At 41.8% G+C, this 12,923-nt stretch overlaps 1 protein-coding gene across 1 annotated transcript in view; it reads right to left on the bottom strand.

Annotated features, from left to right (window-relative positions):
• plxdc2 (plexin domain containing 2) overlaps positions 1–12,923 on the bottom strand; it is an 83,739-nt gene that overhangs the window by 36,471 nt on the left and 34,345 nt on the right. Inside the window, exons 2-3 of the mRNA XM_022767230.1 lie at positions 11,244–11,467; positions 1,584–1,730 (exon numbers count right to left, since the gene is read on the bottom strand). Coding sequence (XP_022622951.1) covers positions 1,584–1,730; positions 11,244–11,467 — 371 coding nt within the window. The remainder of the gene's footprint in view (positions 1–1,583; positions 1,731–11,243; positions 11,468–12,923) is intronic.

The raw sequence follows: 12,923 nt of genomic DNA, 5'->3' as shown, positions 1-12,923 counted from the left end.
TTAAAATGTTTGAATTACAATAACAATCTGTTCATGTACATTCCCACAAACGATGGTGTTCACTATTTTATCCCTGGACTGAATATGTCACACCATACCACTGCCAGAAAATGTTATGGAGATAGACAGTCTACAGTAAACATGGAGCTATTATACATTATCCTAGATTATGCCAGAGGGAGTAATCCTGTGGCAAACCACACTGAATCACGCTGACTATACAGCCAATCCAGAGCTTAACTTTTCTACAATCCTGTGATGAAGCTGACCTCTGCGGCTGTGTTTTTTTTTACGACCTTACTGGCCAATTTCTTTCAGTGTCGGGCCAAAGCTCTTGCAGGCAGCAGTGCCAGGAAGGAGCATGGAGCTCTCTCCAACCCTGTTCCCGCACCAAGAGTTTTATGCAGTTTCTCAGGACTTTAACTGCAATCATCATAAACTGTGTTTGTTTAAATTTTTAGTCTTTTGACACAGTGTATGAATTTCAGTGCAGATGGTTTTCACTTCTTTTTGCAATGCAATCTTGCAATTAAGCTATCCAGGGAAGATTTCCATATGTCCTTTTTGACTTTCTTGGCTGGCCATTGAATTGGGAAATTCACTTATTGATCTTCTCAGATTAAAGTAAAGTCAGAGAAACCTCCCACATCCCTCCTACACTATTTGGAAGAAAAGCCTCGCCGCTTCGCCAGGACGTTCTGTGGCTAAAAAGAATAGCCTGCCTCAAATTGTATGGTTCAATCCATCATTACATGACTGAAGGTAGAGGAGCAGAATGCACAATGTGGGACTATTCTATCTCCTTGCCAGCTATTGTTCACACTGGGTGCTTTCTCTCTTTCTGTGCGACTGCCCTGCTGCCATGCTGCTCTGTCTCTCCAGTCAATCTGCTGCTGCCTTGTGTGACTTCATCAGTATGCACCTCACATGGGTCACCTGCTTGTGCTGAGGTGGAGGGAAGGGAGATTTTAAACTTCACTGCGGAGAAGCTTCGTAACTGTTCAAATTCTTAAAGGAATACTTCACATTTAAAAAAAAAAAAAAAAATCTTATTATTGTTGCTACTGGCTTTATCTTTATTTTTTTTATCTTTGACCACACATCACTGGCTCAACTAACCGGTTATTGAGCAGCAGTAAGCTTATCACTGATCTGATTTGCGTCACGGTGTATGTGTTTGTACATGTGTCTGATCTCCACATGCAGGATGTATTTCAGTGGGAAATCTTGAAACAAATCAAAGCCTGACTATAAGCAGATTAATGGATTTTTCTCAACAAGTGTTGGGTACATTTGTACAAGGTAACAGCAACATTTTACCCTCTCAAGTCCCTTCTGCATTAATAAAAGTTTCCCTGTTGGTACTTATTATTGACCTTTACTGTGCAGAGTGATGTATGTGCAGAGTGTTACACTGGAGGACTGAAAGTGTCTCAGCGAACATCTTCTGGAAAAACCATATCTATTTGTCTGAAAACAGGGGACCTTTAAATTTGCAAAGACACAAGCCTATAATGTAAATATTCAACTCTTACGTGCAGCACTAAGTAAATCTCCTAATGTCTGCAAGTTTGTTGGCTTACCGCCGCTTGTCTGTGCGTGTTGGAGAGGATGCCATGGATCTTCACTTTTTCCTTGTCCATCTGGTCAATATTTACCCACAAGTCCTTGCTCATTGGATCTGACGGCCCGTATGTTTTTGATGTGTAGTAGTTGTGATCTGTATCCTCCTGCAAAAAGACAAAAGAAAATGCACCCTGTGAGCGACTTTGTATACTGGTTTTAATATTAAAGGTCCTGTATTTTACACTTTCCAGTTGTTTTATTTGAAGTTTTGATCCATAACAAGATATATTTTTGGTTTTAAGAACCAAAAAATCATCTCAATGTAGTTTTACATCTCCTCTCTCAGACTTCTCCCTGGAGCTCTAGCAACAACAGGTCGGTGAGCCAATCAGAAGAGAGCAGGCTCTGAGCCAATAACTGTTTCCTGAGTGATCGAATAAAAATATAGCAGATTTCAGGTAAAACACTCAGAGAAACCAAATCCTGCAAGGCTGCATGGTGGGAGCAGGTGGGCTGGGCTTGGGGCATGGGTGAGGGCTGTGACTGCTTCGTTGTGACATCACAAAGTCCTGTAAGTTTCTGAATACAGGCTGTGTGCATTTCTCTGTGGACTGAGCGCTTTGATACTTTCACAGTATTAATATAGAACTTAGACCTGCTTTATAATTAAAAAAAGACATGGAAATCTAACTTTATACAATATGGGCCCTTTAAGAGTGTGAAGTGCAGTGTAGTTATTCAGAAGAATTTAATATAGCTTGAAGGACAGAGAGGATATTGCTGCTCAGCTCTGTGATTTACACCAATGCATTCTGTTGCTTTATTGTACTGTATACAGTGCAAAGAACATAAACAAATATTCATGAAGAGACATCCTGCGGCTCATCGTTCCTCTAAGCTGCTCTAAGCCAAAATCAAATTCAAAGCTACCTAATACACTGTAAGCTGCAATTTCTAAAAACAATTTAAACCTCTACACAGACAGAAAATTTTTACATGCAGTATGGAAAATCAGTCTTTTTAATTTTACTGCTGAACAAATTACCTGCTAAATCAAATTAAATGACAATACAGTCATCTCCAGTGTGCTGTGTGTGCACTCGTTTCGTCCTTTCACTCAACTCTGTAGTTTTCATTACAGCACAATCAGCACAGGAAGTGGTTTGAATGTCTCCTAATCAAATGAGAAAAAAAAAACAAAAAAAAACCAAGAAGCCAATCAGCTTATTCCACTCTTAAAAATCCCAGACCAGACTGCAAAGTCAGGATTGCTTTTTATAACAGAAACATTCATGGACTTTTATAAGTCACGTGGGAGAGGCCTGTCTGCTTTTATGTTTCCTGTACAGAATTAGGAGGAATGCTTGTGTCGTGGGGCCTCCTATGGCTCGTCTCCCTCTGGGTCTAATGAGACACGTTACAGCTGTGGCTTTTATCTAAAACATTGTTAAAGTTAATGTTTTGCTGAGTGGGGAGTCGGGGAAGTGTACACTATGTCTGACTGTGATCTCACTAATAGGAGCTCACACAGCTCTGTGGACACTTTGGTATATGAGTGGTATTATTCCGAGCTACTGCGCTTTGGTTGTCAAAAGGCCATGAGACAAAACATTAATTAAAGCACAATACTTTTCTGCTTGGTTTATTTTGCTTCAAGGAGTCATACTTCCCTCGGAGAGTTATAATCTAATACCTCTACTCAATATTCAGCCTGGGATGTCAGACAGAGAGATAATGTTTCAGGCCCAGCAGACCCTCTGAGAGACTGATAAATATCACATTTCCAAATGGAGTTCAGCCATGTAGGTGGTGTTACTTTTGATTAATTTGTAGATTTAAACAAACATTGCCAGAGGCCTTTCATCACAGCTTAAAGTGCAGACAAATCGTGTCAGGGGGGAAAAAAAAAAAAAAAAAAAAAAGGCCCCTCCAAGCAGCCTCAGTCAGCACATTACTTCCAGAATAAAAAACAAGGGCACTTGTAAAAGGTGTACACACAAATGCAAGGCTGTAAAGTCTCCTGCTAATCAGCACAAGATGTCTTTGCTCTTGCAGGGGAAGATCGAGGGAGATACAGGCTCCTCAGAGGTGAGACGGGGGCCCAGCTGGCGGTTCTTGCCCCTCAAGGGGGAAGGGGAAGATGGGCAGGGTGCCATCGTCCAGCGGGGTGTAGGTGGACACGAAGCTGTGAGGGCTTTTAAAGAGCACAGCAAACAGACAACAGGGCGTGTGACTACAGAAACGCACAAAAAAATGCACACATCTGAGAGAGTTTTGGTGGGAGGTTGTGGGAGTCAGGTAGTGTTTCTTTGAATCTGGCACTGCAAACTAGCGCCAAAACCAGTCAGCTGTTGAGGTGAGGCAGTCGATATCGATGTGCGAAAATAAAAACATGGTGTGAGATGTGCTATGGCTGCTGCACTGGCTTTTCTTTATAGGTACTGGGACCGCAAACAGAGGGCAGAGAGAATTTTAAACAGTGACAACATGATTATACCGTCTTGTTCATGTTTTCCAGAGAAGCCAGTATTGTAAAATGTCATGCAATTTGAAATCTATTCGAAATGCATTTGAAAAAGATTTTAAAACACATTTATAATTGGTTACCAGTACATTTGTGATGTGTAATATTTTGTATATTTTTCAGGTATTTAAATTGGATTTTGAGTACATACTATCCTGTACAAGTACGTCAGATATATTGTCACTCCATGTGGGACACACATACACATACACATCTCTATTGGGGTAAGTTACAATTGACCCTCACAGACTCTACAGAAGTGGAGATGGCTGAGCTGCACTGAGAGGCTCAGAGGAGACTAATGGCAGATAGATGGGCACTCGATGAACGAGCGAGTGGAGAGCGGGGGCTGTAACCTTGCCAACAGTAGGAACCCCTGCCCTGTTTTCATCTGTCTGTCTTGATGTGAAATGCTCTAAGTGGGGGAGGAGAAAACAAAAATTGTTGTTGATAATGGACCATTTTCTGTCTCTAAAGTACAAAAACACACTGCAGAAAAAGATTCATTCAGTGGAAAAAACGTATTCCAGACTCACTCTCCTCTGTCTCAGGCATTTGCTCGAGCTGCCCACCACATCAATATTGCATCACACCGAGACCTGAATATCTTGGGCTGACATGTTTTCACATCTATATGGCTCCTTAATACAGGAGAGGAATTTACCGCTCCGCCTTTATACGATTATTCTGGGCGTTTTACTTAAAGACATGAAGATGTTTAGAAATGTATGTTAAAGCTGCTACTGATGAGGTAGTCGTGGCTTTGACTCACTGATGTTTGTCAGAAAAATAAAGAAAAAGTACGCTGAAAACTGTAATCCCTTCAACCACAACTATGTCATTGCTCCTGAGAAAATAAAATTTCATGTAGACACAAGGAGAACTTGAGCTTGAAATAAATGTTCCAATATGTTGGGATAAAGCTGCTTGTCAGCTAGCTTTCATTTTCCTAAGACACTGCACATCCAGACACCAGGATGTACACACACAGAGACACGTACACACACACACACACACACACACACACGCAGAGTACACAGTTAAATCAGACTGCACTCTGTTTGAAAAAGCATTAAAAGGACGCCATCGCTCATGTGTGCAGCTCTTCATCAGCTGATAATGTCTGTGATCCATTATTCATTGCTCCGCTCCATTGCCTGCCAGTTGTAGCAGCTTGATAGTATTTGGTGGTGAGGCTCAGCAATGTGCATCACATACTGGTCTGAGCTGCACCACACTATTTATGACTCGTTTTAACAGGTATAGATAATCTAATATGAACTGAAAGTCTTCACGAAATCCACGTTGGTGCCGTTCCCAGAGGGATCTGTCAAATCCCTGCATAAATTAGGCTTCAAAATGAGAAACTTGATCAAGTCAAATCTGAACAGACAGAGAACAGCTACACAGGCAGCAGTATGATGTGCCATCTACAGCTGCAAATAATTTTCATTGTGGTGCATATGTTTCTCAATTAATCAATTAGTCATTCATTTGGAAAATGTTGGAAAATGGTGAAAAATGGTGACGTCTAGTGCTATCAGTTAAAAAAAAAAAAAGAGCAGCTAATATTTTAGTTTGAAGGATATTTGAAAATCGTATTGTCATCTCCTGAAATATCGATAGAACATTGTGTTTTCTAACCAGTACTTTTCGCTCGTCTGAGATGAATGAAATTCAAAGAAAATAACCGCAGTATCATCTGGACCTGGTTCGAGACAGGTTTCAGGTCCAGATCTTGATTGTTGCAGAGCTGAGAGGATCCATGAAGAGTGAGGGACCTTGAAGAGAAGAGAACCTGAAATACAACTAAATTATTACTGATGGTAATTAAACTGCTCCAAAACTGTCGGATTGTTCAGGATATTTGTAAGAAATATGATCAGAAAACTTTTGAGTTGGATTAATAATAACGTGTCCATGTGGGAATGTTTCAAAAACGATATGGAGAGAGTGGAGCAAATAAACAGTCTGAGATGAATCCAGGCACCTGATATATAATTTAAGCCTTCCTCGGGTCTCTGGTTGTACATCTCCTGAATTGGATTTTCAAGCTCTCTGACAGGTTCAGACAGAATGTGTGTGTCTGCTTGTACTTGAAAGTGATGCTCGGGGACGTAGAGAGCACTACACAACATACATGCATTCACAAGCTCACTACCTTTGCTGTCTTTGTTCATCTTGCAAACCAAGCTGACCCGCGGAGAGATGTCTGCAACCCTCTCGCTACAAGATGATGCTCAAGTTGAAAAGTTAAAAACGGGAGAGGCTGGACACAGATTGAAATTGAAGCAACTATGAGTTCATCTGTGGAGCAGCTGCGAGCTGTAGCAGCTGCCTGAGATGGTATAACCTTACAGAGTTTAAACACTGAACAACATAAAGGAAGTAAACATCTCTTTCCAAACACATTTCCCTCTGGGAATCTTAACAAACTCGAGACACAAAACAAATAAAGGGAGAAAAAAACTCATTTGCATTCGCTGCAGGCTTTGAACATGGAGTGTGTGTGGTAAATGTAAATGCAGCACTGGGAATCAAATGAAGTAAAGGAAATTAGCAAGATGAGCAGCTTGCTGCTTCGCTGTGTGAATTCTCCCCCTTAAGAAATGCACAAATAAACACTGAATGTAGCGAAGCATGTAACCCCCAAAGAGCCTCCTGAGCTGTAAAGTCCCGGCCATCTCCACATATCCAATAACAACTATCCACCATAAACTACACCCTTATTACTACACATCAAAGCAAGCTATACAAACACAACAGCAGCAGCAGGGTGGAGAGACCCACCCCCAAACACCAGTATACTCTGTGCTTTTATTGGCAACCTGACATGTTTGACATTGGTTAAATTATCAGGACAGGCTGTGCTTTAGTGTAAAGAACAGCCAGGCGTGAAAATGACACCATCAAACGTACACATTATTTCAGAGGGAACATGAGGAGTTATATGTCTCTCTTGGCTTCACTGTTGCAATATGATGCCGCAAAACGAAGTAGTCTGTACAATTTATCATCCGAGTAGCTGCCACATGTCCTCTGCACGTGTGTTTGTGTGGTTTGCTTATTCCCCTCATAAAGATAAGAGCTGAAATGTCGCCACTGACAGCTGTAGCAACCTCTCAACTCGAGCTTCTCAAACTTGCAGTCAGAACCCCGCGTCGGCTCGCTTGGTATGCAGGTGATTTCTCACACTGAGCGCGTGTTGACACAGAAAATAGCATTTGGTGTCAGAGTACCAGCGATGAAAGCTGAAATATAATCCAGGAAGTCCAGTTCAAGTAATACATCCATAAATTTGAAGGCTTATAAGACAACAAAAAGACAAAGAGGTTTATAATGCTATGAGACAGGATTTAACTTTTCATCCACTGTTTCAACGATCACAAGGTAAACAGTGGTGGCACGCCATTTTCTTTATGAAGTCATCTACCAGAAATGTGTGTATGAGTGTCTAATGCAGAGTGTATTCAGTGTCTTTTTTGTTCTACGACCCTGTTTTTCTTCCCCAGAGGCCTCTGCATCTGCACCTCAGCTGTGCCAACACAGTGGTTTCATGAAAATGAATAAGGAGCTGCAGTTTTTCATGGTTTCGTGGTTGAACTTGATATAATCCAATCCAGCAGCAGAATGGTTCTTCCACTTTGGTGTAGAAGTGTTAAAAAAAAGGTGTAAAATCTGGTAGACAGTAGTTGGGGTGCCCCGGTGGTATATCGGTTAAGGCACATACCACATAATGTCCACAGTTCAATTTAGAGTAACGTGTGTTTCTTCATGCTTATGCAAACAAAACATTGCACAAGTATATACACACATACTCTCAGTTTACATGACAATCTCACAGTTGGGTTTATGAAATATTTGGGACCTTAAAAAAAGCCCCACAAAAAAAAAAACAAAGGGCCGTGATCCAAGACGAGGTTGAGAAACTGCTGCGAAGCTGCACTTTGAAAGATAACAAACAACAAAAAAACACAACCGCGAACAGCCACAAGCCATCACTGACAGCGTGTCTGGACAAGCACAGACTTCACCTTGATGGACAAAAGAAGCAGTGATGAGACCTGGTTTCACTGACAGGGAATTGTTCCCACGGTTGATTCCAACTTTATTCTACCTCACAGCGACCTTAACGCACCTTTGCATGGGAACCTTTTAAATCTGGGTTTGTGATCCAGAAAAGAGATAAAGGGAGAGTCACAGCCATTCAGGGCGTCAGACAGTCTGTTGTTGAGGCCGCTGCATTTTCAGGTGAGACGAGTCTGTTGTTGGAGACTATCATGGTTATGGCACCAGTTAACCCGACCACAGGAAAGTGATTTCTTCAGCTGGAAACTGGATTCATGGAAATTAAAAACTTGGATTCAACAGCAGATTCAACCAAGCACAACTAAAATGGGTTTAATCCACCTTAAACAAATTAGCATTGTTAAAATGTTTCAAAAAAAACAGCTATTTTGGATCGCATCTCTGTACATGTTTGTGTTTCCCTTATTTTAGAAAAGTGGTCAAACCTGCTGCTACGCGAAAGGAAACCTCAAAAGACTACACCGCACTGCGGCCTCGGGACACTCTGTAATTATCAGATTTTAATTCTTCTCGACAGGGAATTTGGTCACAAATCACTAGCTACAGTAGCTAGACGAAGCAGGTTGCTGGGAAGTGCCAAAAAATAAGTTATAACACCAGATACCTCTTGGAATGTGTTTACCATCACAGATTGATGATATACGGCTTCGTGAAAGTGTCTTAGGGGCAGATTTCGACTTGAAGATCTGTCCTCTTCCTTCCTCACTTAAAGCTCCTCCAGTGACGAGAAGACAGTTTTTTAAAACCATTCAGCTCACTGCGGGGCGGAGGATTTCAGCTCAGTGTCTGATGTTTCTGCCCTCTGAAAAATGAAGGCTTTTCTCATGTCAACAAAGTGTTGGTGGCAGGTGAGGGGATGTGTGTGTTTTGTGTGTGCGTGTTGGGTAATGACAGGAGGAATGACAGGGTGTTTGAGCTGTGGTCTGCTCCTCCACTCAGCAACAACAAATAAGCCTTGGAGAAGGAAAACAATGGGGGAGGACATGTTCGTGTTAGTGTGTGTACGTGTGTGTGTGTGTGTGTGTGTGTGTGTGATGGTATGTGAGTGTGCATCGGAGCGAAAGTGTGTGCGTGTGGATGCGACATCTGAAGTGGTACGCATGTGTTTATGCATTAGTATGTGTGTGTTTACACTTGTGTCCATGTGTTTGTGAAGTTTCAAGCGGTGAATGGGTGTGTGTGTGTGTGTGTGTGTGTGTGTGTGTGTGTGTACAGCTGACGATCAAAGCCCCCTCCCTCCTCGCTGAGAGACGCGGGGCTGGGAACCTGACATGATTAGAAGCCGCAGGAAAACTTAACGAGCCATCATTTTGACTGAACGCCACAATGCCGCGCACCGACCAGAGGCGCCATAACAAGGGACACGGGTGATGCCGTTCATTTACATAGACACAAACACAGGCCGGTGCCCGAGCATTAATCTCCAGCAGGTCCACTAAGCCCTTGGAACTGTAGGAGGCCAGGTTAATTTCCTGTTTTGTTCTCTCCAAGGTCACTATTAAGGAGGATCCAGTCCCACACAGAAGGTAGATGAGCACCTGAGGGCTGATCTTAATTTGATATAAAATATTAATCCTTATAGGCCCCTCCTAGTCTTCTTTTTCATTACTAAACATCCACGCTTCTAAGAAGATTTATAATTGCTCCAGGGAAGTAACCAAAGTGTATTTTTAGGTACGGCTCAGCAGAGGACTTTAGCAAATCATTCTCTTTATATTAGTTGGATTCTGTACCAGACCGGGAAGTTTATTGTGTGATCCACATTGTTCAGCTGCACTGATCTGAACTGTCACAATAAAGCTGGTCTAAATTTGGGCTGCTGGATGACCCCAATCATTGGCCTCCATTTCATCTTTTTATCCGCCTTTGTCAATCAAAATACAGCAAAGCATGAAATAGCATTTATACAGTATTATATAACATAGAACGTTTCGCTTTTTACCAGTGCGTTGTCTGTATTCATGTCCTTCTATCACTGTAGCTCCAAGTGGCAGGAATCACTTAAGAAAAGTCAATGATCCACTAAAAAAGCTGAACGTGAAAACAAGGCCAAGAACAAGACAAGGCACAGATCCAGAAGAAGAATTAACAGTAGAATTAACTTTAAAACTCAATTTCTAAGCCAGAATGGATGAGAAGTTCCTGAAATGCTTAGGAAAAAATGTAAATTTGAACATCTACATCACTTTAATGACGACTGGGCAGACAGCAGAAGCTCCAGAACAGCTACTAAAAGGACCTTGAGGTGAGATTGTTTTGTCAAGTGAAAAAATCACCGATAGTAGCTGTAGCTGTGCTGAAGCATATTGCATATTTAAATTTTTGAGTGGTCATGGCTCATGTCACTTAAAAAAACAAAACCTTGACACCCACACACAGTTTTTGCTTCTATCTTCTTATTTCTCAGAGTCTGGTGACCACACATAATACCCAGCAGCATTAACTCTGCCCATCTTCAACCTGAGCAGAGGTCTCTTCAGCCAGGACACATGGAAACACCTGTGCAGGTGTGCAAGGCCTTTACATGTCGCGTCATGTTCACATCAAGAGGTTTGTGTGATTATAGAGTCGGTCCAGTGAGGGTTAAAAATACAAATCATTGACACTGTAACTATATCCATTACATTTGGGTTTAATGACATAAACAATGGACTTTGACTGATTTGAGACATCCGTGTTTGCTGTGCTTTCACACACTTCTGTGTTATGAAACACCAAGTCAGATACATCAGGGCAGATTTGTAATAACGCCTCTGTTGTTGATATGAAAACTATTTAGGATTCAGTAATTACGAGAAGTCTGATATGACACTAATGTCAACATAACTGGTATCTTTTGGAAGCTCCTCCAAAGCCACATTATACAAATGTTTCCATCTGCGCTCATGATGAGTAAACTGATCTTCTCGAGCAAAAATCCTTAAGACTACCACTGTGTGCAGCAGCAGTGCGGCAATAAATTCTGGTCCCGCTGAAAAACGCCCCTTAAACTATCAACGTGTAAATGACAACATACAGTTTATCTCTGATCAGATGCACAGCCTTGGTGTGAATCATCACGTACCTCTATCTGGGAGCTGTTGTCTGTTTCCTCTGCTGAGAGCAGCCCTGGGAACCCATCAGGCTCTTCCTGCTCGGGCTCCTGGTCCTGCTCCTGACTGGCCCTGTTACTGTCCATGTTACGAGGTTTTGGGGGAAGCCATCTCCTCCACCGGTGACTGTAGAGCTTCACGTCCACCGCTGCGTCCTCATCTCCTGCCTGCCCCTCCACATATGAGTAAGAGACCGCTGAGGGAACAGGAGAAGAAGGTGTGGATTACAAAAAAAAGAACATCAGTGTATGGTCCAAAGATAGATCACCTCAAAGTTGTAATTTCATGTTGATAAATGTACAGTGGGACGCCACAAATGTACTCTAATTGGTGCATTAATACAGCATGCTTTATTTAATTTTCTATCCAAATTAGCTTTCAGCTATCGAACCCCGCATTAGTTGGACTGAAAGTAAAATATGTTGATTTGTATTGCAAATCGGTGAGTTGTGCAAGCAAAATAATTATATGTCACAGTATTTTTGCTATAACTAAGGCACTAGTGAAATCACAGAGGCGGGAACTGTTCAAGCCATTAATCTTGCGCCGCTCCCTCATAATTCACTGTCTCTGCGGACTTTTTCCTCATTTCTTTGGGGAGAAAACTCTCTGTGCCTGAAACAGATGCACATTAGGAATGACTCAGCAACCATCACACAGACCAGTGGGCCACAGTCATACCCAATCATCCCCATCCCAGAGACTGAAATGAGACGCTGGCGACAGGTGAGAAATGGTACCGTGTTAATGTAAACACTGACTTGATTAACCGAGCCTGAGACGGACTGCTGGATCAGGGGTGAAATGTGCTGCGTCATTTTAAGAAAAGATTTCCTGAGCTGAAAGTCAGAATGAGGAAGAAAAAAAAAAAAAAAAAAAAAAAAAAAAAAAAAACCTAACTAGCAGCCCTCAAGACCCGAGTTCCTTCTGTGAGTGGATATTGTGAATTACCTTGACGATTTTGAATCACTGAGTTCAGTTCAGTTCGCTTGTATTTTAAACACCTGTAGCTAAACAATCAAAGCATCATTCAAAAGCACATGAGCGAGCAATTGTTATCACCATATAATGATGCTACAATGTTGCTTTTGATTGTCTTTCTTTTAGCCTTTTATTCTAACTACGTTCAGAACCAAACGGCCAACATCTGGTAAGAAGTGAGTCTGAGCTGTTTAAACCGCTTGTGAGCGTCTCCTCCTGCTCGTCAGGATACTGCGCCTTAACACGGCAAACTCACTCATTTGGTTTCCTCTTTTACATGTTTGTCTGTTTCCTTCACACATAAATCATCCTTTTGCAAAAGTGTAGTTTACACTGTCCACTGTCCAAATGAAAAGTGAGGCTGGCATTTTAAGATTTTTTTTCCCCTCTAAGAAAAGCTCCATTTAAGGTGGAAAAATGGAAAACTAGCATGAACAGCAGGCCAAAACATGGAAGAAAAAGATTGTTCTGGCATAACGTACACAGAGCTATGCGGCTGTTTGTTTTTTTTTGTTTTTTTTTTTATGAATTTGGTGTGTCTTTTTCACAAAGGTGACGCCATATATGTTCCTGCCGCTGGTTTCACAGTACTCCACTGATGAACAGGTGACATGGCAGGTAACATGCCAAGATATGCAACAATGTGCCGACAAAGACAGAGAAGAAGAAGA

This window comes from Seriola dumerili, unplaced genomic scaffold (assembly GCF_002260705.1).
Source record: "Seriola dumerili isolate Sdu_G_001 unplaced genomic scaffold, Sdu_1.0 BDQW01001124.1, whole genome shotgun sequence".
Lineage (NCBI taxonomy): Eukaryota > Metazoa > Chordata > Actinopteri > Carangiformes > Carangidae > Seriola > Seriola dumerili.
Note: the sequence above shows the minus strand (reverse complement) of the source record. Positions and strands in the feature narration are given on the sequence as shown.